Here is a 27,531-nt window from a genome sequence, read left to right as displayed (position 1 = left end):
ATAACTATTTATGGCATCGTATTATAAACAGCTTTCCGTGGATATAAAAATGTACAATTATAAGATGAAAACTTGATTTATTAGCCCAGAAATGCCGAAGGCCGAATGGGATATAATACGATGCTATACATGATTTTTCGGTATGGCTGAGAAACGGTTCTAATTCAGCGGATATTAATACTGAAAAAGTATTTCACATACCTCCAAATCTGATTATATCATGATGATAACACTTGATTCGGAGGAAACAAATAAAAAAATATGAGTCATGGGATAGATCCTTTTTTCTCGTATTCATTCGAATCCGGTGGAAGGGAACCGGTTCTCATCCATACGAAAAAAAAACTATGCCTAGCATCGTATTTTATCCAGCTTTTTACGAATATAAAAATGTACAATCATAAGATTAAAACTAGTTTTTAGCCCGTGCCCGCGGAAAGCTGTTTACAATACGATGCGAGAAATAACTATTCTTGACCCGGGTCTTAGGCGCTGAGGGCCAACAAAGCATGATTTTTTCTTATAATTTTTCACTTTTTAAATCCGACAGGAGAAGAATATAAAACCAAAAGATAAAAAATATATTCTTTTATGTTTCCGATGAAAAAGTATAAAAATGTAAAGTAAATGCAACATGTTGGTTAAATAAATGAGACAAATCAATATTAAGCCTTAAAGGGTCTTTCCTCAAAATTGTAAAAATTTATGTTTTCTAAAATTTGAGCTCTGCTGTACGTTAAGAAAAAGTCTGTATTGTTCTTAAGAAGCGCAGCATTAAGAACCAAGAAGGACACTTTAATTTAACGAACGTACAAACGGACAACTCTTATTATGATCTTTTAGTATTTAAATTTTTGGATCTAGTGCTGTTCGCGGTAATATGTTCCTGGTAACGAGTATCCCCAAAAATGTATGAACTTTATAGGCTGCAAGCTCCAAAATGGCCAAACTCACATGTCATCCCCGCACACCGCAAGATAACTGTGCACTATTGAGTAATGACTATTCCATATTATTCTTAGGCTTTCTTTGTCGGTAAAAATGTTATGCGAGCATAATCTAGACGTTTGGCCGTTAGCAACCTTAAAAACTCATGATTTTTTGTAGATAATCGTTACCAGGAACATCTTACCGTGAACTGCACTAGATCCGAAATATTTCTGTTTCGTACGACAACCTTAGGATAAAGAGTGCAAAAGGGATAGAAACTGGATAGATAGGAAAGGAAAAGTCAATTTATTTCAATTTATCTGCAGGAAAATCTTTGAACTTAAAATTTTATTTCTAGTTTACTCAAAATTAAATTCCTTTAGCTTTTCCTTAGCAAATAAACGCAAACATTTCATGTAAATTTATTAAAATTTGATTTCTAAAATTACCCATGACTTTTATTTAAAGGCAGAAAAGAAAAGAAAAGCAAAAATTTGAAATTAGTTCCATTATTATTATTTTTTCTATACTTGCTATATGACTAGCGGCTACGACCCTAGAGGCCTCTAGGGGCACGTAGAATGTTTTCTTTCCAATCTATGTTAAGATCAGCTGTTTACCAAAAAAAAAACATTTTTGCCGCTAGATGGGGTTAGTGATGTTTTTTGCGATTTCTTTTGGGATGGTGGTGGAGATCTTCTACAAAATAGCTACAAACCTTCCCAGGACCTAAGAGAAACTACAATGTAAAGGAGAACCATATCAGTTCAGCGGTTAGGGAGATTCTTCGGTACACATAGACAGACAGACAAACATACAGAGGTCCTATTGCGTTATTATTGGTATTGCTGCGCTACTTATGGACATAATTAACAGAACATTTGTCACAATTAGTGTCTTAGACATAAATAAATGTAAAAAAGAATTATTTAGTATGTAGATAACATTCCATACATACATTATTAACACACATTAATTATACATTTTTGAGGCTATACAAATAATCATCCGCTATGTATGGTTCTTTATTAATTTTTGTGGCTAAGAATTATTACTTATTAGTAATATTAGATGTACTACTATTTTTACTTACTAGTGGCTTCGCCCTTACCTATTTCCTCTACCTTACAAAGTTTCTTTTTAGAAATCGGATAGTAGAAGTAACTGGTATATCTATCTATTATTTTTTGCTTTTATAAAAAAATGGTTTCCAAGTTTCAACCCATTTTCTGGAATAGATGAAAGCTTCAAAAATGTAATATAATAGAAAGAAAAAAAACATGGGCAGTTAAATTGAGAATGTAAATAAAAAGTTAGAAGAAAAAGAGTCAATGAAAAATGGAAAAAACACGCCTTTCAAGTTATCTTTGTTATTATGAAATGATTGCATATTACAAGTACTGTCTATAAAGTTTTTTTTTAATTTCCTTTATTAAAAAATAATAATTTAGTAGTACAGCTACTATATAACTAGAAGTGTAAAAACGGCGTTCATCCGGTCGTTAAAACATTTTTGTACATTTTGCCCAATTAGGTATCCTAATAGATTTAGTATTACTTGGATCTTACACCAGACTATCATGCAGTCTAATAAAGTGAAATTTACTCCCACCCACTTTCCTCCATCCCCTCCCTTCTACTGGATGAAGAAACTGACAAATGTATTATGTCCATTTGACGACAATTTTTACCCTGTCAAAATATATTTATTCGTATCCTATATATAGACACTATTGGAGACAAAGATTAAATTAAAATGTTATAATAAATTGATTGTACTTGTTTTTGACATAAATTTTTAATTTGGACAGTTTTATAACCAACACATTTATATAATTCCTTTTATATCAACAAAATGTACTAAAAGTGTTGGAAATAAATGTAATTTTAAATTGTAAATGGTAAATAATTAATTTTGTAATTAATCAAACGCGACGCTAAAGTTAAAGGAACATAAAATTTTTAAATATTAAATGTATGAAATTAATTAAATATGTATTCGCCCCTAGCTACTAGGAGCTTTTTAGGAGGGGTAGGGAAAACGGATAAATTGATTAAACCATTCCAAGACCTAAGCTAAGCTTTGATGAAATGGAGAACAGAATCGGTTATGTATACATCGAAATATTAAGTTATAGACAAAAAGAAAACTTACAACTTTAAATAAAGAAAAAGATAGAGAAATTTAACTTTTTAAAGCACTCTAATAACTTTGATTTAATTATTTTAATAGACCTTACGCTATTTTATAAAGTGTATGTAAATGACATCCTTTGAACACTGATAAACAGAAAAACTAATCTGAAATGTGGTATATTCTATTAAAAGTAATATAACATATAGAAAGTCTTGATAATCAATGCCTTATTTGGAACAATAAAAAAGGGCATAGGAACAAATTGACTATAAATTTGTCTCTTGTATTAATGGATTGAATCATCTTCTAGTGAATCCTTTTATTGTGACTAATAAATCTATTAAATACAGTCTGATATGATAACAGAACCAAAATTTAACAGGGTATAAATTTTAGGTATCCCGAATGGAGGACACGGAGCCCTTCAGCGAGGAGTTGTTGGCTGGTATGAAGCGTCTGTGGGTAGACAGCGGTGTGCTTGAGTGCTTCAGCAGATCTAATGAATACCAACTCAATGACTCCGCTAAATAGTAAGTCATAGTCCTTGTTACATTTTATTTTAAACAATAAATTTTGTCAAAAAAGAATATTTTGTAGGCAATTCATCCTATTTTGAACTATAACCACATTTTAGTAGCGAAGCTACAATATAATTTGAAATGTCCGTCCGTCCGTTAGACAAAAAATGTGTATAACGTGATTCTCCTCGAGCCGATTCCTGATACAAGGCTTAAACTTCTTGTCAATATTTTCATAATTACTAGCTGCAACAAAAGAAGGCGTTTCTTCGCAATAAATAGTCTAAAACCATCCACAGATACAAATTCAGAACATTCATAAATGAACAATTGAATAAGCTAAGTTGATAGATATTTTTCTTCCAAAAGAAAAGCTTAATAGTTACAAAATTTTAAATTTTAGTTTCCTGGACGACTTGGACCGCCTGGGTGCGAAGGACTACCAACCCAGCCAGCAGGACATCCTTAGGACCAGGGTAAAGACAACCGGTATCGTTGAGGTCCACTTCTCATTCAAGAACCTGAACTTCAAGTGAGTTAGAAAATTAATTTAGAGATAATACCTGTCATAATTTAATGATTTGACAAAAATCCAGAGAATTTAAGGCGTTTTTCAGATTTTTTGCATTGCAAGCTATTAGTCCAGTTTATACACCGCCTGTATTTTGACCAAAACATTACCCCTATTATTTATGTTTATGTAACGCGACTGATAAAGCAACAGTTTGTTATTTCATTTTACTACTTTTACACAACTATTTGTTTTCATTTGGGTGTGTGTAACTTTATACGCATAAGAAGACCAAAAGCTTTTTTGGCTGTTATCCAATATTTACTGCGTTTATCTTGTTTGCGTATTATTGGTTTTATAAAAATTTGCAGCTGCGCCCTAAGCCTCTAAGTACTTTTAGAATCGTGGTGTCGACATTTAATAGCTGTGTCGACAATATGTATTAATTAAATGTCGATAAAAGATATAATTATCTAATTTTACGTTGATATTACGACTAACATTTAATACTATTTTTATTAAATCTATTTCTATTTTAATTATAATCTTTTATTGGGGAATTCAATAAACCCCCTTCCCTGCCAGGACCAAAACATAACTCCCTCGAAAATGTTGCTCTGTTAAGCCGTTTTAAGAATCTTACTACACAGATAAAACACACACATAAAAATACTCTAGTATTATTGGATTTACTTGAAGTACAGTACTATTGTATTGGCCTTTTTTCTACATGCATTGGTTGTTCTAAACTTCTTTGTTTTACCTACTACTATTATGTATTTTTTATCATAAATAAGCATTAATATCTTGGAAATCTAAAGGAATAAGATAATAGATTTTTGTACATCTACAATGATGATAAATAAATTATCCCTTCTTTACATAAGAATTATTGGTTGAAAAGTTTAGACATTAAGAGTTTGAATCTAACCAATAGTTTTGAGCCAAATAATTAATAATTTACAAACCAATGCCCCTTACTTACTAGAAAAGAAACCTTAACTAATATTTTCTAGGCTGTTCGATGTCGGTGGTCAAAGATCTGAGCGTAAGAAGTGGATCCATTGTTTTGAGGATGTGACGGCCATTATATTCTGTGTAGCAATGTCGGAATATGACCAGGTTCTACATGAAGATGAGACCACGGTAAGAAATTTGAAATAATAGATATAATGGATGTTGAAGCAGTTTTTTTATGTACTTTAACAAAGTGACACTTTCAGCTGGCTAAAATAACGATACTTTCATCCAACCCCTTTACCCCATTGCCTCCCCTCAAACTGGATGAGCGAAAGAGGTCAATATGAGCAACAAAAAAAAAGACAAACTTTCCCCTGGTAATATATCCATGTATTCTATATCCATTAGTTTATCAAATGCTACACTAAAGTTAAAATAACAACAAATACAATATTAAGAAATTATATTGACACAAGGTACCTGATATTTATAAATCAGATCAGGACGAGAACTACTGTTTTAGAAGATTGAGATTTGAGGACTTTGAAAATAACAGATATACATAGTCTGATGACGGCAACATGATAATGTTCAATAAATAATGTTGAAAATTTTGGCGAAAAAAATAAAAGTAACATCATAAACGGAGATATCTAATTACCAATTAAACAAGGATGACAACATCCATAAAAGCGAAGCACTGGAACGGTAGGACAAACGGACATTAATACTTGTATAGTGTCTAAACTGAATAATCAGAATATAAAAGTATAAGTCAAGGTAAAATAATAAGTAAATTTGTTGAAAAACTGCTTGATACAGGATAATTTTTATGGACATACTTACATTTTTAGGACTTGATTATAGAGTTTCTTCGCTTATAATATTGTTTTTAGTTGTCCCAGGAATCAATATACCAAAAATCAGATCAAACGGATAATTAGATCACATAAAAATTTGTTGTTAAAAAAGTAGAAAAATCAACATGTTTAAAATGGACATACGGACATTCTGGTAATGATTATAGAGTTGCTACGCTTTCTAAATCGTACCTAACTACTACAGGAATAATCATGCAAAGTTTGAAATCGATAAGACAATTCTAACATGCCTAAATTAACGAATAAAAGCTATCTATCTCGGACGGACGGACGTACGGACGGACGGACCGACCCTAATTATAGAAAAGCTTCGCCTTTAAAAAAAGTTCATAAAGAGTTACCTTCTAATACTTTTCCTCAGAAAAAAATTCTTTTTTAAGCTTCTCGTTTAATATTTAGTAAGAAACTTGCAGAAATACTGGGATAGGACATTGATGGGTAAATTAATCTTCTCCAAATTGTGTAATTTTGTTATTTATTTAATTATAATTATCAGGAATAATAAAGCATTTTTGTTTAATTTTCTTGCAATTGTCCTCTCCCTCCCTCCCTGGAAGAATGACAAATTATGGGACAAAATTTGGACAAATGAAAATGATAAATTTTGTGCTTGACTAGTAATTCCAAGAAACATTTTTCTAAACCTTGACAAAATGAGCTTTGAAAAAAATGTTTTTATTACTAGAAAAACTCCATAACTTCCTGTTTTTCGACGGATTTAGGCAACTTACATAACAAAAGTTGCCTAAATCAAATGAGAAAATAATGATATGCTTTTTAGAGATTTATTTAAATGCTTTACAAAATTTTATATATTTCTACTACTTTTTCTACATAAAAATAAAGGTCATTGTTTTTTGCTATCCACAAACGAACAGACAACCTTATACTTAATTCACAGAGTGGCTTCACTACATAAAGAAGTTGAGTTAGGAAAATATTTAGATTAAATATGGTTTATGCAAATTTGCAAAAATTTGTTTAAATTAAAGTTATACAATTTTTAAATTTAGCTGAAGGCGGCCAAAATTTCAGAGTAAAAAAAAATTATATAAGAATTTTATATTTAACAAAAATACTAGTTTAAGTATTGGTTTAAACTTAGTTCACCTATAAATTTAAAATGTTAGAGGTTTATTAGTTTTCTTCGAGAAAAAATGTTCTAAGTTATCACAATGTATTTTAGTTTTAACATATTGAAATATAAATAAATAATGTTCGATTTATTAAACTTTTCTATCTAAATTTTAAAGCATAGAAGAATTTGTATAAGATTATTAATGAAACTAGGATTAATATTGTAGGTCTGTCAATCAAAGAATATGCCATGCATATAGATTAAACTTTCAATTAATCAGGGACAGAGCAATTCCATTTTAAAAGGAGTTTTCGTAATGTTTAGGCTTCTGTCTTATTTTCATAAATTTAAATAAAGAAAACATCAATTCCTAAATTGCATATCTTCTATCTCTACTTTCAAAAATCTTATTTGGCCTTAAAATTTGACTTTTAGTTGTTCTATGTTAGGTTAATCCTTATCCTTATAATAAAGTAAAAGGATGTTTGCTAGTCTATTTTTGTCTGTACCAAAGGATCTCACTAACCGCTGAACCGATCGGGTTCTCCTTAACAAGGTAGCTTTTCATAGGTCCTGGGAAGGTTTATTAATATTTTGGGGGAGGGTACCACAACCCTCTCAAGAGAAATCGCCTCTAGGAAAAAAATTCCCCTCCACTAAAAAAAGAAAGTTTAATATGTTTTTAAAACTAAAATAAAAAAATTGGGTTGAGAGGGAGGGAGGGGATCGACCACCCCCCCCCCCAAAAAAAAAAAAAAAAAAAAAATTTGTTGACCATTTGAAAAAAGTTTAAATTAAAAAAAAATGGCTTTTGTGATTTAACTTCCCCCTCCTCAAGTGCTCCCTAGAGGCCTCTATTGGCGTAGCCGCTATTAGTTATTAAAGGAAAGGCAGAAAATTTAAATTTCTGAATACTTTACCGTTACCAATGAAAATTTCATTATTCTCTGCTAAAAGTTTGATTTGTGTTTTCAGAATAGAATTTAGAATAGTCACATGAAAATGATATAGTCTTTAAATATTAAATTTTCAGTCTTTTTTTTGCGAGCCATTTTTCGAAAAATCTGCAAACAGTTTAACATATGTATATACTCATCATATTAACAGTTTATTATAATCATCTGAGGATTGTACACATTTAAACAATTTGTAATGCAAAATAAACTTAATATTGATATACTTTAGGCATAGTCTAATTCGTGACATCGCCTATTAAGGAGCGTTTCGTCGAAATTTCACAGTAGCCTTTGTTTGGGTTGGGTTAAGTTTGTCTATTGCCCTGCGGGGTTTGGCAATTAGCCCGGCAGGGTTAGAGCCTCCCGCAGGTGCTAGAAATAGGAGAAAAGCTACTGTGGAAATACGACGAAACGCTCCTTAAGAGGCGATATCGCGAAAGGAACTATACCCTTTATATTACTTTTTCTTTTGAAAACTTTAATTGTTAAACTACTTTTCTTGTTTTAGAACCGAATGCAGGAGAGTTTGAAGCTGTTTGATTCCATCTGTAATAATAAATGGTTCGGAGATACATCCATCATCCTTTTCCTCAACAAGAAGGTAACTTTCAGTGCATTTTTTATGACAGCGTAGCCACTCTTTAACTAAGGTAAATACGTCCCAGTATATGCTATTAATATGTAGTCACTAAGATCTATGAAAGTGAAAACTAACTGTACGTATAATACTCAAAGTATTTGTCAAAAAAAGTTTTAAATATTTTGAACTCTTAATGGATTTAATTTTATAGTTTTAATTATATTAAACTAAATTACTTTCACTAAATATTATCATTTTTTAATTAATTCAATCGCAGGCTTCCTTATCTGTTTTAATTATACGTCAAACGCTTTGTTTAGATCAAAACTAAACTAATTTAGTTAACAATTAAAATTGAATGCAACAATAATAAATGCATAAAAATCAATTTTGAATATCTAAATTTTAACTTTTAATTAATTTTTAATTAAATGCAATGTTGATTCTTTTTAATTAGAAATCTAAATATTATTTTTTGTTTAAAAATATAATGTATAATTAAAGCAATAAATGTTTTAAAAGACCCTAAACTATCTGCTTACAACTTTACTGTTCGTTTTTCTCCTTATAAATACTTGTAGCTCTTGCTGTGCTACATATAAATTTAATTATAGTAATTGTCAATTAATGTTAAAATTAAGTACTTTTATGTATTTTTTCTAAAATTTTTCTTATATCACATCAATGAAGAGAGCGCATTGCAGTAAAATTTAAATATTTACATTTTCAAAAATCTTTATGTAAGATATCAGCTTCTCTATAATAGCTTCTTGTCAGTATGTTTATATATAAACAGTAAAAATAGTTATTTATCGCGTCGTATTTTAGACAGCTTTCCGTGGATATTATAATTAAAATTTTTTAAAATTAAACCAATTTTGTTAGCCTCGTGTGGCCGAAGGATCGGGCTTACAAAACTGGAATTATTTTATTATATTATTTTATTATTAGTGGAAAATTGTCTGTAATACGATGCTATAAATCATTTTTTATTGTGGCTCAGAATCAGTTCTTATCCAGCGGATATTAATCGGTTTCGAAGCCATGTTTGTAAATGGAATTCAAAACGATTACACTAAAATCTAATCTAAGGCTTACAGGGGAATTTTAAAAATTTAGTATTTTCTGGTAATTAAGTTTTATGACTAATTCAATAGAGGTATTTAAGCTATTTGATTAATCAATAACAAGTCTAGTGTTTTGTGATTTTCTCTTTTATTATCTATAATACAAAGTAGAACGATGTCTGTCCGTCTGTCTGTCCGTCTGAAGTATAAGATCTCAGTAACCACTGAACCGATTGGGCTTTACTCTTCAGGGAATATACCTTCTGGTCCTGTGATGGTTTTAAGCTATTTTCTTGGGGGGTGGGACACCCCCAACCCCCCCAAAAATGAAAAATACCCCCCCCAAAAAAAAAATAAATTATGTAACATTAGTAATTGTTTAATTGATTATATTATACTCTATATTTTACAATTTACAGAATTGATATTATTTAATATCTAAATAAATAAAAACTTTTCCGACAGTAAAAGTGAATACCTTTGAGAATAAATGTACTGTTTTATTTATTTACGTAAATGCAATTATTTTATATTAAAGTTAAAGAAAATATTAAAATTTTTATTTTTTTATACCATAGAGTGAAAATAGAGATAAAAAATCATCAAATATATGAAGAAAAAAGTGTATGCGCTTCGCACACTTCAATCAATTGAATAATTGTTTTGTATTTAGGATCTGTTTGAAGAGAAAATTTTGAGATCTCCCCTGACAATCTGCTTCCCTGAATATGCAGGTATGCTCTGTTCTACACTGGCTAGCTAGTGCAAGATTATTTTGTGGGTTGAGGGGGGGGGGGAAGGTTAACGATGCCCTCCACCCCTTATTTTCTGGAATGTATGATTTTACACGGGCTAGAAGCAGCAAAAAATAAAGCAATACAACCTTTAAACCTTTCATTACATCAGATAAAATAACAAGGTAGATATAAGTTTCAAGCAGTCAGCTCAGATATTAGGCTGATTAGCTTATTTAAGGTTTTCTTTTATATGTAATTTGTTAACTCTTTAAGGTACAATCCTTCCAGGTTGTTATAACAATAAAATATACATATTCCAACAAAAATACTTCATGTTATGAAAAAAAGTAGGAATATTTCTTTATTTTTCACAAAAAAATAGAATTTTTAAAATCTTATTTTTATTTTCCTTTCATGTAAATGTAATTCGAGTGAAATAGAAATTTAAGTAAAAAAAAAATTATTATCTTTTATATAGAATGGTATTAATACTTATTATTTCTAAAAATTAATAATTTAAAAGAGGAAAATGAATTAGTTTTAAAGTCCCAAAGAATCTTTGCGTTCTTTTCTTGTATTTTTGCAAAATTTCTGAAATTCCAAAATGTTTCTTAATTTTTTGTTCTTTCTGTGAAAGTTAACGAAAATGCAAAATTTTTAAAATTTTATTCTGAAACATGAAAAGTTACATTTAAAATCAAAATGTATAAATATCAAAAGAACTATACATATATTCTTGTGTTGTATCTATTGCTCTGTCATATAAAAAGAAATAAGTAATATATCTCTTTAAACCTATCAGCAATTCTAGTAGCTTTTCTACTCTATATATTCAAATGATCTTATTAATGTATAAAAAGTTTAATAAAAACTTAGCTTAAATATAATTGACAAAATTACCTCTAAATAGTCTGAACTAGTTATCATATTAGCAAAATTTTGACAGAATATTTTTATTTTACAATTTATTAGATATTTTGATTCCTTTAAAAATTATGAAAGCCCTATAAATGAATATTTTTTTCAAATATTGATGAAAAGAATAATTTTATGAATGATTTTTTTTATCTTTGCTTCAATTCATATCAAAATTTATACTTTTTGGAGCGCAGTTACTTTTTACTGTAAGTAATTTTTCGGTCTCACTTAAATTTTTAAGAGTTCGGTCAACACATCCACTGCGCCCCAAGCATCTAGGAGCGCAGAATTCGAATGGATAGGAAAAATAGGAAAATAACTTAAAACTATCTCAAGACTTAATTATCTAAAAAATGAAAAAGCTCCAAAGAATGCAGAACTCAATCGGTTCAGTAGTTATTATAATCGTAAGCTACAGACAAAAAAAACCTAACTACTTTGTATTAAAGATATTAGTTACAAACTTTGCTATTATTGCAAGTAATCGACCTTGTTGGCTATGTAAAAAGTAAGGGAGACTTGATAAGAGATGGGTTGAAAACGTCTTTTTCAATTATTTCTGCTGATTTGACAATATTTCCTTTGCTTCGCTACTTATAAGCTGACACAACATAAATTGTGATATCCTTCCACTTTTAAGAGTTAGAATTTCTGTCTATTACTTCCTTTAGATCTCATAAACTGCTAGATCAATCAGGCATTTACTTCATAGGAGGATTTGAAAAAGAAAAAGATATATATTTATATAAAACTTACAGGATGTCTGTCTGTCTTTATGTACCAAAGGATCTTCAAAACCGATACGATTTTCCTTTACAGTTTAGTTTTTCACGGGTCTAGGGAAGGTTTAAAACTATTTTGAGGAGGGTACCACCACCCTCCCGAAACAAATTTCCCCTAAAACAATAACCACTTCCCTCAAATGATATAGAGCTGTAAATAATTTATTTGGCAGACAATCTTTAATAATATAATAATAATTGTATTAGGGATTAATACAAACCTCTTAGCTAGCAGATAGGCTTATCTCAAACACTCGTAGTTATTTTTCAAATGCCAAATGTTTTCTATAAACCATAGCTTCTCTTACTTCCTTTTCCTTTATGGCAGTTTTCACTAAATATATTAAAATTTAAAGACGTTTGAAATATAGGAATTATCTGCAATCTAACTCCTTATGAAACTTTGTACCTTGATGTTAAATGTTCGAAACCAGCCTTTTGATGACCTAAAATCAAATCCATTATGCATAAAGAACTGCTTTAGGCAATACCTAAATTAGATAAATGCCTAATTGCGTTTTAACATCATGACAAACAGACACAAACAACAGAAACCTCTTACTACTTTGCATTATTTGCTTCTAACTAAAAAAAGAACTCTTTGTTTGTGCTAGATGTTTAATTAACCTGAAAACTATATTATTTAGTAATATTTTCTATTTAGTTTTCTTTTGTACAGCTAGGTATATAAACACTTCAGTGTATATTGGTACTGCAGTTTAGCTTTAAAATGTAGCTCAAATCGAATCTTTTCTCAAATCTAAGAACCCTATACTACCTTTAAAGGTCTTAGTTTTCAGAAAGATTAAATTTCAGGAAGGTTTTAAGTGAATCATTAAAAAATCTATGGATACTACAAAACCTTCCCCAAACACAAGAGTACATTCATGCATCTAACTGATATAATATTAATATGAAAAATAAGGTTAGGTGCTATTTCTGTTTTTTTTCTTTTTTCGCTTGACTGTCGGAAAAAGATAAAAATTATTACATTATATATAAATATTACATATATGTATATTATAATATAAATAATTAATAATATTGATTGTACAGTTATTGCGCATTTACAGTTAAAGTCCTAAAGTATTATTTTATTTTGTATGCAAATCTTACGTTAATTTTTGTATTTTATTCCTGTACTTTATGGTTACGTTGAAATCTAACCTCCGGATTTGTCCTCACTATAACTAAGAATCTAATCCCTGCAGGGATCCAAAAATTTTCCGAAGCTTAACCACTGCACTGCTTGGGGATAAACTTAAAATGAATTTAACCTTAATTAACCTAACCTTACCTTTTACAATGGCTTATTATAAATGGGTTCAACTTACCTTTCTAGACCGTGCATATATTTAAAAACTTACTAAAACAATTCCTGCTATAGTCAAATGTCACTATCAAAATAGCGTTAACACAATCATAAGTTTACAAGTTTTAAATATTTGAACAATTTTGTAATTTATGTAACCATTACTAGTTACATGTAAAAAGACCTTTACCGCAATGAATAATAACATAATATGTTATTTATGAAAATTTATCAGGTGTTCCCCACCTTCCGCGCATATTATCATTTCCACATTTTTTTCATAGCCTTAAAAATTTATAATAGCCAGGGATCTAAAGGGATAAGACAATGGCCGATAAATTGATTTACATCCCCAATGATGTTACCCCTTATGTAGGTTACAGTTGGTGGCTAAAAATGTTTAGACACTCAACTTTCAACTAAACAATAATAAATCAATAAAAGTACCCAAAGTTATTAAGCCAACGAATTAAAAAAATTTAGTCATAAAACCTTGGGGACCAGTGAATAAACAGCCCAATCCTCCCTCCTTGATAACAGCAGATAGAAATAAAGGGGTATTTCAATATGTGGTTCTGATGATTGTATATTGTGACTCATAATGCGGAAGTGAATGCACACATTGTTTATTGATGTCACGAAATATTACAGTTGACCTACTTAAAACCAGTTCAGGGAAAGGACTATGGTAGATTGATCAATCTACCATATTATTCATATGATGCCTTTTCTGCATTTTTGAAGAAGGATGAATAAACACAATTTACTAAAGCCTATTATAATCAGGGATCTTAAGGGATAAGTCAAGTAACGTTAATGTTATACATCCCCAATGATAATGAACAAAATTACATCTTCTGTAGATTAAAATTATTGATTAAAAAGCTTAAACACAACCAATTTGGAATCAATAAATTAAAGTTCAGTAAAAGTACCTGATGTTTTGAAATAAAAAAAAATGGGTACTGATGTAATTTACAGTCAAGTGTACCCTCCCTTCCTGAGTATAAAAGTAGTATTTGTGGGACAAAAAATACCAATAAAGTATTTTGAAACAACCAATGACAACTGGATTATGAATTATTTCTATGTAAATCGAAGTAAATATGTCAAAGAAAATAAAAATCTATATTACATAATTGATTGACAATACCTTCCCCAATACTCTTGTCAATTGCCTTATATTACTTCGCTGTTTTTTTAATAATTGAAGCTGTAAAGCCCTGTTTATGGACATTTGTTATTTTTGTTTAAAATAAGAAAAAGTCTAGAGCTAAAAATAAATAAACTTTTGTATGTATAAATAAAATAAAAGAAGACGAAAAATGCAGGGCTCGGCAGTCACGCTTTATTAGTGTGATGCCTAAAACTTTTTAAAAATATGCCAACCCGTTCGTTCAGTAATTTTCTTAAACATCCAAGCTTTTTAAGATTTGCTACTTATTCGCGACTTGAGCGCGGCTGCTGAGCCTTGAAAAAAACCTTAAGATAAGAATCACATCGTTAAGAGAAAAAAATACATTAGAGGCGTTTGTTTTTTTCCTTCACATAGACAAACCCAGAAAGGGACTTGGATAATGAATACAAAATCAGTTGTGTTGATAAGAAGCGCAGCTAAAACGTTAACTATGGCTTGGATAAAAAGAGAAGAGTAAACTGTATAAATTTAAGAAAGTAAAGTAGAATTAAATACTAAAAAACGAAATTTTGCATAGTGGTGAATTGACAGACGGCTAGATATACCCTAATTAAGGAAAATATTTTCTTTGGATATTATTAGGTTACCTTATTTATTATTGAAGTTACTAATCTATATTGCACATAATGCTTATGTAAACAGCATTCAAGCAATAGTCATTATTATCAATAATAAATAAACATTTTTGTGTAAATTTTATCCTTATCAATGAGAAAAATATCATAACGATGTGTTTTAGAACAATACATCTCAAATAGAAAAAAACATTTGATACTTAAAATAAAAGTATAGAAAGAAAAAATTTTACGAATTTTTACATTTCATCTTTGTCGTTTTTGCTTAACACATGGATCTATCTAAAGGGAGAAGATAATAGCCGATAATTTGATGTACATTACTAATGATGATACACAAAATTTCCCCTTCTGTAAGATTACAGTTAATAATTGACTTTATGAACCAACCAATCAAAATTTAAAGTTGTTTGCTAGCGAATAACAAAACGTTGGAGAATAGTGAAATAAACTGCCCAATGTCCTCTCCCTCCCTGGCTTAACAGGGAAATTAGCGCATATAATTAATTTTACAACGATATTTCAGGCGCCCAAGAGTACGGCGAGGCTGCCGCCTACATCCAGGCACAGTTCGAGGCCAAGAACAAGTCGACCACGAAGGAAATCTACTGTCACATGACCTGCGCCACCGACACACAGAATGTACAGTTCGTGTTCGACGCTGTCACTGACGTGATCATCGCCAACAACCTGCGTGGCTGTGGCCTGTACTAAGTTAGTACAGGATGTACACGATTGTCAGTGTACACTCTTTCTTTTCTTTGGGGTACCTACATACCTCAAAGAAAGAAAGACAGAAAGATGTTTAACCCGAAAAGGTAAATTTTTGATAAATATTAATAGCTTTTTGCATTACCTACATAAGTACTAATTAAACAACTTTTCCGACAAATTATTTGATAATTGCGATAAACCGTATTCATCCCTTTTTGGTTAAAACAAAGCGAATTGAAATTATGTTTTTAAAAGCGAAGCTTTTCTATAATTAGGGTCGGTCCGTCCGTCCGTCCGTCCGAGATAGATAGCTTTCATTCGTTAATTTAGGCATGTTAGAATTGTCCTATCGATTTCAAACTTTGCATGATGATTCCTGTAGTAGTTGGGTACGATTTAGAAAGCGTAGCAACTCTATAATCATTACCAGAATGTCCGTACGTCCATTTTAAACATGTTGATTTTTCTACTTTTTTAACAACAAATTTTCAATTGTTTTAATTATCCGTTTGATCTGATTTTTGGTATATTGATTCCTGGGACAACAAAGAACAATATCATAAGCGAAGCAACTCTATAATCAAGTCCAAAAATGTAAGAATGTCCATAAACATTATCCTGTTTTTAAGCAGTTTTTCAACAAATTTACCTACAATTTTGATTCGACAATTATAATTTATTTTCCGATTTTTCAGTTTAGATACTATACAAGTGTTAATGTCCGTTTGTCCTACCGTTTCAGTGCTTCGCTTTTATGGATGTTGTCATCCTTGTTGAGCTATTATTTCAATTAGGGATGGGTCAATGCCAGCTTATCACTTGCTCCCCAGTATTTTTAAACAAAGAATGGGGGTAGTGTATAATTTAGCGTCCATGGTTCTATCCCTGTAAAACTATAGTTTTCTCTTAATCAAAATATTCTTTGTTGAATTGACACAATTTCTTTTTTTAGGCCTCAGATGACCTTCGCAAAACATCAGAAAATGAAACAAACAAAATATTTGACACAAAGATCTTGAAACATCATCAGAAAATCAAGTGTAAAAATTTACATTAAAATGTGTACAAAAAACTGCACAAAAATTCATCAAAATGCACAACAACTAGAATGTCAACACACAAAAATGAACAGAGCGTACCTTTATTTATCAGTGAAAAAGGAGCAATTTTTATATTTAAAAAAAACAATATTAAAAAAGACAGCCCTTAATATTTTTTTCAGCTACAAAAAATGTAAATTAAGGCACAAAAAGCTCTTTATGTAATATTTGAATGCTAAAAAAGCTCTCACTAAAATCAAGATAAAAAGACTCTGAACTAAAAATGGAACATTAAAAGAAAAACATTTTTTTAGTTTGCTTGTGAAATAAAATAACTTGTTATTTAAAAATGATTGGTAAATGTAAAATGGTTAATTTAAAACTAAGGATTATAAACAAAATATTGTCAAATTCACTTTGAAAAAAGACTTCTCATGGCCGCCAAAACGGCCGTACAAACCTGGATCAATCTCTAGATGCTGGCAGGATGTAAGGAATGAGCTGTGCCAGGTAGATAGAGGTATCCAGCAGCAACCTGATTAAACCAAAGACAACAGATTTCTGAGAACATACCTTCATACAACATTTTAGGCATAACATACATTAATAGTAAATATACAAATTTGTAGAAATATTTTTACTTCTTTTTCAAAAATAAAATTTGTACAATTCTAAAATATAAAAAAAGGATTTATGACTTTGTTGGGCCAAAAATGATTAACATGAACCAGGCTTAATTAATAAGAGATATAAGTTTTCCGGAATTTTAATGTAGGGAGTAGATTTGAAATCTGCATCAAATTTTAAGGATTTTTTGTAAAATTCGTTTTTTGTAAAATTCTTTATCTAAAAGCGAAAATACATTATAAGTTAATTAATTTTGACCAATAGGATAGGTGGATTTTAAACTACCTGCGCTCTAATTGGTTGAATGATGTACGACATCCAATCAGAGCGCAGATTTTTTAAATCCACCAATCACAGATGCCAAAATTAATTAACCTAATTTGTATTTCCGCTTTTAGATAAAGAATTATACAAAAAACGAATTTTATAAAAAATCCTTAAAATTTGATGCAGATTTCAAATCTACTCCCTACATTACAATTCCAGAAAACTTATATCTCTTATTAATTAATCAACATCTTTCATATTTTTTGCCTAACATAATTCATATCCTCTTTTCAAATAGTGAAAAAATAAAAAAGTATTGTTGTTTTTAAACCAAAAGTTAAACAGGTTTAATATAATTATGAACATCCTTTTAGTTTTCTTTTGGACCAAAGGGGGCTAAAAATTTGTCCATCTTACAGTTGAATTTTGTCTTAACTTCAAGTTTAAACCAGCAAAAATAACAAAATCTAAACTAATTTAAAAAGCACAATCTTTGTACATAATAAAATTGCTTGATTTAAATTCTTTATTAATTTTGTTCTCATCAAATCCAACACCAAAGACAATGATAACTTCAACTTTTAATATTTTTGGGTGGGTTTAATCATATGACCCCCCTGTTTTGATAAAAATTCTATAGAACCAGACAACAATTCTGTTCTCTTTACAACTTCAAGTTATTCTTTTTTGACATAATAACAAGTTATTCTGGAATAATAATAATTACCTGTGTGTGTGCAGATATTATTATAGTTAAAATTATTATTATTATTATATTTAATATTCACAAAATTTGATTAATAAACTTCAAGATGAACAAAAATAATTTGTTGTGTTTTTTATTGTTTAAAATGGATGAGCAAAAATTACTAATTAATCGTCTATCCTTAAGTCCTTTATTTTAAACTTGTATAAAAATGTATATAGGATATACGTGGATAGTTTATCGTCAGTTTAGCTTTCTACTCTGTATCTTATTTATTGGTCAGTTCGTTCATCAAGTAGGAGGGGATGGGGTAGAGTGGGTGGATGGAGGCTCAGGGTATCCTTATATTAGCTCTCTGCAAGCTGTCACTAAAGTAACAAAATTTGCAAGCCAACGAATGGAAGATTTTGGGTACTTTTTTCCCTGGAATAAACGTTCGTTTTCAGACACAGTAACTTCTATAAGCCGCTTTATTCACTTTAGTAGTTCTAAACCGTATGTGTCTCAACCATAACACTTTGGTTGAGCTTGGACTTCCGAATTAGCGGGAAGTTCACGAGATCAGTTGGCGAACATACAAAACCCCCAATACCAGGAACCATCAAGATTCAACAGCAGGTTTGAATATAGATTTATTGATGAAATTATTTCAAAAGACCTGAAATTACAAGATCAATTAATAAACAGAATAAAATATTATTCGTTATCTTAAAACTTTGAGCACTAAAAAAATCTTTTTCTTTTCTTATGGTTAAAGAATCTTTGGAAACTTTGGCTTTAAAGGAAAATTATTTGGTTTAATAAATCATTGTTAAATGCAACAATAAGGCACATAAAATTACTAAAACATATATTAATCATAATTAAGTTTTATGCTTAGCTGGCTAAAGCCTTTTTTTTAAAACTACATATAATCGTCCTATACACCATACTTCTTAATCAAATTAACAAATTCTACCTGAAGCTCTTATGGTTTCAAATCCCTGATATACTAGGGTAGTTCACACTCAATGAGACCAATGATAGGCCCAATTTTGTTCTCCGCAATCTTCACACTCTCATATCTCATTCAAAAGTAAGAACGTGCGCATCAAAAATAAACAAACACTCTATGCCGCGCCACATTTTGAAAGGAAAGCCCTAAAAGACGACATTTGCGCTTTGATTTTGGTTTAATGATAAGGAATTTAATTTCGAACTTGATAAACACAAAGCTTCCTCGAAAAGAGGTTAAGACACACCCCCCGTTTGAAAGTCAAATTAACTTCCTTAACGAGATTCAAGGTTTTTTTTCGCGCTGAGCACTAGCAACATTTCTCACTAAACTCAACTCACCATAATCACATGAGAATGGCCACATCCCGAAAACGTGACAATTTTGCTCCTAACTAAATGAAACCCCGTGAAATGCATACACAATATTATACTCCTCACTAGGACTCATAATACCTCACATTTTAGGATAGAAGGATGGGGATTGGTTTGTACCATACAACATTCCATGCACATGACAATCACAAGATCACATACACAATCCTAAAATAGATAATCCTATTAATCATGATGTTGTAAATATAACAACTATACTAATTAATAATCATTTCATAATCAATAGGCAATAAATCATTATTAATAAATCAATAAGTACCTACGAAATCAGGTTGAAATGTAAATGTAAACAAATAATGTAAAAATAAAACGAAATAAATCTTAGACAAGAAAATTAAGATTTATAGGTACTTAAAACTAAATTTGTTAAGCATCAAAAAGAGTAGTAAGAAAAAATTTTTCAAAATCCTTGGGCAGAAAGTTTTTCAAACCTAATGAATAAGAACTGTAATATCTTAATCAACAATAAAACTTTTTAATACTTAAAGAATAGCAAAATATTAATATCTTCGTTAGAATTTTCATTGAAATTATGAAAAAAATACCAATTTTTCTTTGTAAAAAAAAACTTTAAATATGAATTTTCAATCATTCCTTGATCTGAATAAAAATGTTTTACTTGATTGAAATTCATATATAATTTTAAAAAAAATCTGCTAAAAAATACTTGATTATTTTCATAGAATAAATATCGAATCACGCAACCTCGACACATTTATTCCTTTTTGTTAAACTTTTCAGGTAAGTTTTAAAATGAATTGTACTTTTGAAAAGAAATTAAACTCAATAAAATTAAATTTGAGCATATGAAATAGAAGAATATTTAATCGCATTTCATTTGATTCTTATTTTAGGCATAAAAATAGGCATATGAAAAATGTGGCTTTTTACTAAAAAAAATCTCAATTTCCATAAAATAAGAATCAATTATTAATCATAATTTTTAACAACTGCCTGACTGATACAGCATGTTCTTCTAGGGGAGATTTATCCGTCAGTCTGAACAAGACTCTTGCCGTCTTTCTTCCATCCTCAATTCTCGTCACTCGGCCCATCCTCAAACATCTCATCAGCGGATTGGTACTCGTAACCAGAACTACATCTCCATCAGCTAGTGGCTCTGCCATCTCATCCTTCCACTTGGACATCCGTAATATCTTCGGTAGGATCTCCTGGCGGTAGGCAGTCCAAAACTGGGCAGATAAATCTTCCAACAACTTCAACCTGGAGGAGATTTGGTCCTCCGGTTTCATCGCCACATTGCACAACGGCTGGCGGTCAACATTTCCCAGCAGCTGGCCAGGGGTAATTAGCCGCCAATTCTCCACGTCGTTCGCAGCTTCAATCGTCAGTGGTCTGCTATTCATAATTTTACTGACCTCCGCCAACAGCACCAGGAGCTCGTTGAAATTAACAGAACTATTCACCAACTTCTTGGACAGCAATCTCTTGGTTAATCCCACCATTTTCTCAGCCTGCCCAATATAATGGTGGGCTCGGGCCGGGATCTGAGACCAAGAAAACTCTACCTGGCTGCCCAACTTCTGCTCTAAAACCTTGCGAGCACCGGATAATTGTGTGCCCATGTCGCTTACTATGATCTTCGGCAGACAATGAACAGCTTCCAACTTGCGCAGGGACAACAGGATACTGCTGGTATCATACTTTTCCAAGGCATCTAACCACAACGCCCCTGAGAATCTGCAGACCACCACGAACACCCACACCTTCTTCGTTGCTGTCTGACTCCTCGTTTTGGCGGCAGCTCTCCTCGTAACCAGCGGACCCATCAGGTCGACTTGCACAGCTTCAAAAGGCCTGCTCGGGACCAACTTGTCAGGTAACACCTCCTTCATGGTAGCACGACATTCCTTAGCCCTCTCAACACTGCAGGGCCAACATTTCTTCACTTCCATGATGGCCAACCTCCTTGCCTTCACAATCCAGCACCAACGGCGGCTCTCAGCTAAAGTTCCACGGACACCAGAGTGAAGCTCAACATGCGCTTCTCTCATAAAAACAGCAGCTAACCAATTACCAGGCTCCAAAATTATTAAACCTGGCATGTCTTCAAATATCATTTTACGGCCGCCAGTAATGGCGTCAATGACTGGCTGTCCTCGACCAACCATTTTAAGAATCCTCATCTCCCTGGTCACATAATTTCCACCGGGACCAACGACAGGCCAGGTCAATGATACTTCATGCACTAATGGATTTAATGACGCATAATTGCCTTTAGCATCATTTATCCACTCATCCTCTTGGCTTCGTGACACAATGAAAAGTTCCGCCGCCGCCATAAAATTGTACAAAGACGGCTTGTACACAGCATCTGCGGCTGCTACATGACTACCAGCGGCTGTAGCCTTACCTTCTTGTCTGCTCTTTAGCTTCTTCAACCAGGTGTTCGCAACTTGCAGGACAGCTGCCATAATACGTTTGGCCTGTCCAAATGACCTCCTGTGCTTAAACCTAAAGACATCTTCAGCGGCTTCTCCGGCAACTTTCATTGAACATAACTTAACCATTTTGGTATTCAACTCCTCAGGGGGTAAAACCTGCTTGACTTCTTCGGCAGTTTTCACCGGCCACGCACTTTCATCCTGGCGCAACCATTCTGGGCCCAATCTGTACCTGGAACCTGGTCCCAAATCTGATACTTTGCAGGTGCTTCTGGTGCCCAAATCTGCAACGTTTTGCGTCCCCGGGACCCACCTCCAGTCATCCTTGTTGGTCGCAGATTGAATTTCTCCAATACGATGAGAATTAAATGTGTTCAACATAGCACTGTTGGAAACTATTTGTGATAAAACACACGATGAATCAGTAAAATACATCACTCTGATAACATCAAAAGGCAGGGCATCTCTGACGGACTTTGCCAACCTTGTGGACATCTGGCACCCCATCAACTCAAGGCGTGGAATTGACTCACACTTGACCGGCGCAACTCTTGACTTGGTGGCTAGCAGAAACGTTTCAAAACCTTGTCTAGTTGGCCACCTCAAATATGCATTAGATGCATAAGCCTCTGATGACCCATCCGAAAACATCATCAAGGATGGAAGGCCAGTTGGTTCATCCGGGACCACACAACGGTCAAACTCCAATTTAGCGACCTCAGCTCTGTCCTCCAGCGACTGAACAAGTTCATCCCGTAGACTTTTTGGAATGAAATCTTGCCAGCCCAAATTCAGCAAACAAGTTTTCCGCAGGACAAGTTTAATTCTCAACAGAATAGGGCTGCAAAGCCCGATCGGGTCGAAGGTTTGGGCGGCGAACCTATGGACCATCTTCTTTGTCAGATTCTCGTCCAAGGCGTCCTGGAGGTTGTACAAATCAGCATCCTCTTTCACCTTCCTTCCCTTGACTTTACCATCTTGATTGACTCTTGTGGCGATGGACAACACATCGGTGGCTGGCTTCCATATCAGCCCGAGAACCTTGGTATGCTGGCAATCATCTCCAGAATAAATGACTTGTTTGAAGGAAAAACTACCTTTACCGATAATCCTGTCGGCCTCTTTCATCATCTCCTTGGCTTCTGGCTTTGATCCTGCTCCCGAAATAACGTCATCTATGAAGCTGTGCTTCTCAAGCTTGACTGCAACTGGAATCTGAGGTAACTTGAATTCCTCATCAGGGTAGGTAGGTATTTGTGGCTCCTTCCATAATTCAGGTTTGGCAACAATTTCACTACCATTTATTTTTCCCTCTCCATACATCTCCTTGACCTCTGCTTCACTCTTTCCGCCGAACAGGCGGGACGTCAACTTCAGGGCTGTAACTGCCAAATTTCCCGCAGCTAACTCGCCGAAATTTACAACTTTGGTCAGGTAAATTTCAAGTGGACCATCTGGCGTCGGGGAAAATAAAACTCTCTTCATCTGGCTGTCGAACTCTGTGGCCAGGATGGAGTTATAAAACTTGGAGATATCCGCGGTTATACCAACCTTGTAACCGCGGAAAAGCATCAAATGATAAAATATCTTCTGCATTGGCGGCGGGCCTCCCAGCATTATGTTATTAAAACTGGTACCCTTGAACGTCAGAGAACTATTGGCACACAATCGCATGGGTGTGGAACTTGAATCCTCCTTGAAAGCAACCACTATTGATGAACAAGACTTAGGTCCTTCATACTGCAACTCTTCAGGCGTGGCTTTTTGGAAAACGCCTCTTCTTATGGCGTCGTTGAATACCTCCACATACATTCCATAGGTACCTTCCTTGACCATCCTGGCACGATCCTTTTCAGCAATTTTGCGGGCTAAACTTTCATTGTAGGGTAAAGTGTGAGGATCTTCAATATAAGCATATTGACCTGTCCACTTGTAGGACTGCAAGTCTAGGGTTAAACCTGCCTCAATTATCCTCTGCCTCTCACGCTGGTCCCAGGTAGTGCCGTCGGCCATAGCCTTGCACTCTTGACAAGCAGTACATCCTGGACAAAGTGCCTGCGGCTGTATGCCAAACGATTCAGACGTCAGAAAGTCTGGCAAAGTGCCTCCACTGACACTGACAGCCTTATAAGCCGACTTTTGATCTCCAGCTCCACCATCAGCACTCGTACAGATAAAACCACTACCAAAAATGGTTCGCCACAACATAGACTGGCCCACTTTCTGGTAGGTTGAAGGAAACACGTCAGGATGTGTATTTCCAATGATGATATCTAAGCCTCCACTAATATATGTAAACCTTTCTGGCGGCATTTTAAATATCTCGGCGGCAGTTTCGGGGTGGACCGAGCGCATCTCGTTGGCCCCGCCGAGGGTAGGCATGACAGCTGCCTCAAACTCCCTCAGATTGCCGTCCCTATCCTTCAGATAAAACACAACATTGCGGCAGGAAGACTCACTGCCATCAGCTACAGAAATAGTTGTATATCTGCCAGTAGATTTCAGCTTCAACTTGTTGGATAACTTCTCAGACACAAGTGGCAAATTTGCCCCGGAGTCAAACATTACCGTGGCGTGGCAGGTGCCGCCGCCGGGTGCTACAACAGGAACTAACTGAAGTAAGAAGGTACAGGGGCTGGGTGCAGAACTTGACTTGTAGACTGTATTCACACCAGCACTAGCCTCATGGAGTAACCTGGAATGGTATCTGTCGCAATTATTAGTACCACAAACACCAAGCTTCTCAGATTTATTACACTTGTCAGCAGTATGGCCGTCGCACAAGCAGAGTTCACATAACTTCTTCTGCTGGACAATTTTCTTTCGGTCAACCACATCCATCTTCTTAAACGTGAGGCAACGGAAAATCGGGTGTTTCTCCTTGCAGCTCTCCACAGGACATGCACTGTTCCACTTGGAAGCCTTGCCCTTTCCAGCCTTTCCATTCTTATCGTCGCTGCGGCCAGATACTTGCGCGGCGGCAGCTCTATCACGATTTCTCTTGCCGGCGCCACTATCATAGGACATATCACCGGCCAACATGGCACCTCTGGTCCTCTCCAGCAGTTCAACAATCTTCGGGATGTTTGGTTGGTTCATGCTACCAAGCTCCATCATAATTTTATCCCTCAAATTTTCAGGGCACTTGTCTTTAAAAATATGAATGAGAGTTAGGTGGTTGTAATCCTTAGCTGCAGAACCAACGATGGCTTCTACCTCCTGCATCATGCTCTTGAAGGTAGCAATTGCGCTAACCACGTCCACAGGTTTATCCACAGGTTTCATCTTGTTCAACTTAGTTAAAATCCTCATGAACCGGCGAGTGTTTGATAAAAACATCTGGTCAAGAAACGCCCATTGTTCATTGTGATCTCTAATCGCTGACACTTGCTTGCGTAGTTCCGGGTTGGTTATCACCTTCTCCATACACAACATCAGGCTTAACCTCTGGTCAGCAAATCCATAACCAGAGCATAGATCCTTAAAGACCTGTTTAAAGTTTGGGTAATCCGTGTCAGTACCGTCGAACGACGGCAATAAACTGTTGTCCCAGCGCCCATACTGCGGGTTGGAACTCCGAATATCCACGGCAGACATACTTCTGGAGAGCATGGCAGGTGTCCCACTCTCATCCAGGTTAGATGAACGACGTTCCATCTCTCTAAGCCTTCGGTACATATCACGTACTTCTTGGCGCAACTCCACGGAAATTTTAAGCACTCCCATGTCCATCTTCACCTTCTCAATGACGTCGAGGTTCCTGGCGACAGTGCTTGACCTCGCGTCATCTGAATCATTGTCAAGCCAGTACAGAATTTTTGTACACTGCTCCAACGACGCATAAACTTTATCTGCAACAGTTTTTTGCTCACTAGCTTCATCCAAATCACGCTTAAACTCGCGCAGCTCACTAGTCTCCACGGCAGGTTTTAGACTTTTTATTAGGTCAGATTGGTCCTTGACCTCACTAAAAATGTCACGAATTGATTTTACATTCACATTTTCACATGAACTAAAACTTTGGCAGGCTTTTAGATTGTCATAAAACAATTTTAACTGTTCATCAAAAACTTCTAGCCTTTCACTGCCAATAGCGATTGCTCGCTCAATTTTCTGCTTTTTGGTTAGTGGCATATTGATTCACTAGGTACTTATTTCACAGAAAAATTGTCACAGTTTATTGCATCAATAATTCACTAGATGCTATTGATCTCTTGATGAATGCTAACGCCTATTCATCAGATATTTTGAAATTGTCTCAACCATAACACTTTGGTTGAGCTTGGACTTCCGAATTAGCGGGAAGTTCACGAGATCAGTTGGCGAACATACAAAACCCCCAATACCAGGAACCATCAAGATTCAACAGCAGGTTTGAATATAGATTTATTGATGAAATTATTTCAAAAGACCTGAAATTACAAGATCAATTAATAAACAGAATAAAATATTATTCGTTATCTTAAAACTTTGAGCACTAAAAAAATCTTTTTCTTTTCTTATGGTTAAAGAATCTTTGGAAACTTTGGCTTTAAAGGAAAATTATTTGGTTTAATAAATCATTGTTAAATGCAACAATAAGGCACATAAAATTACTAAAACATATATTAATCATAATTAAGTTTTATGCTTAGCTGGCTAAAGCCTTTTTTTTAAAACTACATATAATCGTCCTATACACCATACTTCTTAATCAAATTAACAAATTCTACCTGAAGCTCTTATGGTTTCAAATCCCTGATATACTAGGGTAGTTCACACTCAATGAGACCAATGATAGGCCCAATTTTGTTCTCCGCAATCTTCACACTCTCATATCTCATTCAAAAGTAAGAACGTGCGCATCAAAAATAAACAAACACTCTATGCCGCGCCACATTTTGAAAGGAAAGCCCTAAAAGACGACATTTGCGCTTTGATTTTGGTTTAATGATAAGGAATTTAATTTCGAACTTGATAAACACAAAGCTTCCTCGAAAAGAGGTTAAGACAGTATGGAAAAATCAAGTATCGTATCGTATTGTAGACAATTTCAACGCATAATATAATAAAAATAATACCATTAACATCTCTGTTACGTTTTCAAGGGCCTTCGGGGCCAACAAAAATTTGTATAATGTTATAATTTGCAATTTACTAGCCGTGGAAAGCTGTCTATAATACAATACGATAAATAACTATTTAAGTCTCAAATTGTGAAGTCGTCGTACCGTAGAGAAAAAATTTAATCGATATAACTTTAA

At 33.4% G+C, this 27,531-nt stretch overlaps 1 protein-coding gene and 2 long non-coding RNA genes across 3 annotated transcripts in view; 1 reads left to right on the top strand and 2 right to left on the bottom strand.

Moving 5' to 3' along the window:
* Window positions 1–18,614, top strand: part of Galphao (G protein alpha o subunit) — a 31,002-nt gene extending 12,388 nt beyond the window's left edge. The window contains exons 5-11 of the mRNA XM_080164382.1: window positions 3,464–3,597; window positions 3,989–4,117; window positions 5,113–5,242; window positions 8,480–8,572; window positions 10,292–10,352; window positions 15,667–15,958; window positions 16,807–18,614. Of these exons, the coding sequence (XP_080020508.1) occupies window positions 3,464–3,597; window positions 3,989–4,117; window positions 5,113–5,242; window positions 8,480–8,572; window positions 10,292–10,352; window positions 15,667–15,854 (735 nt within the window). The 3' untranslated portion in view covers window positions 15,855–15,958; window positions 16,807–18,614. The remainder of the gene's footprint in view (window positions 1–3,463; window positions 3,598–3,988; window positions 4,118–5,112; window positions 5,243–8,479; window positions 8,573–10,291; window positions 10,353–15,666; window positions 15,959–16,806) is intronic.
* Window positions 18,615–19,113: 499 nt separating this feature from the next.
* On the bottom strand, window positions 19,114–19,570 carry LOC145322390 (uncharacterized). Its single transcript, XR_013880652.1, has 2 exons — window positions 19,453–19,570; window positions 19,114–19,152 (listed from the first exon to the last, which is right to left on the bottom strand). It is a non-coding gene; the product is annotated as an uncharacterized LOC145322390 (long non-coding RNA).
* A 7,091-nt stretch (window positions 19,571–26,661) lies between these two features.
* Window positions 26,662–27,116, bottom strand: LOC145322389 (uncharacterized). The gene is made up of 2 exons (XR_013880651.1): window positions 27,001–27,116; window positions 26,662–26,700 (listed from the first exon to the last, which is right to left on the bottom strand). It is a non-coding gene; the product is annotated as an uncharacterized LOC145322389 (long non-coding RNA).
* Between the last annotated feature and the right edge of the window lie 415 nt (window positions 27,117–27,531).

The sequence above is a fragment of the Acartia tonsa genome, chromosome 6, assembly GCF_053477335.1.
Source record: "Acartia tonsa isolate MP-2025a chromosome 6, ASM5347733v1, whole genome shotgun sequence".
NCBI lineage: Eukaryota > Metazoa > Arthropoda > Copepoda > Calanoida > Acartiidae > Acartia > Acartia tonsa.
This window is presented reverse-complemented; position numbering and strand designations above follow the sequence as displayed.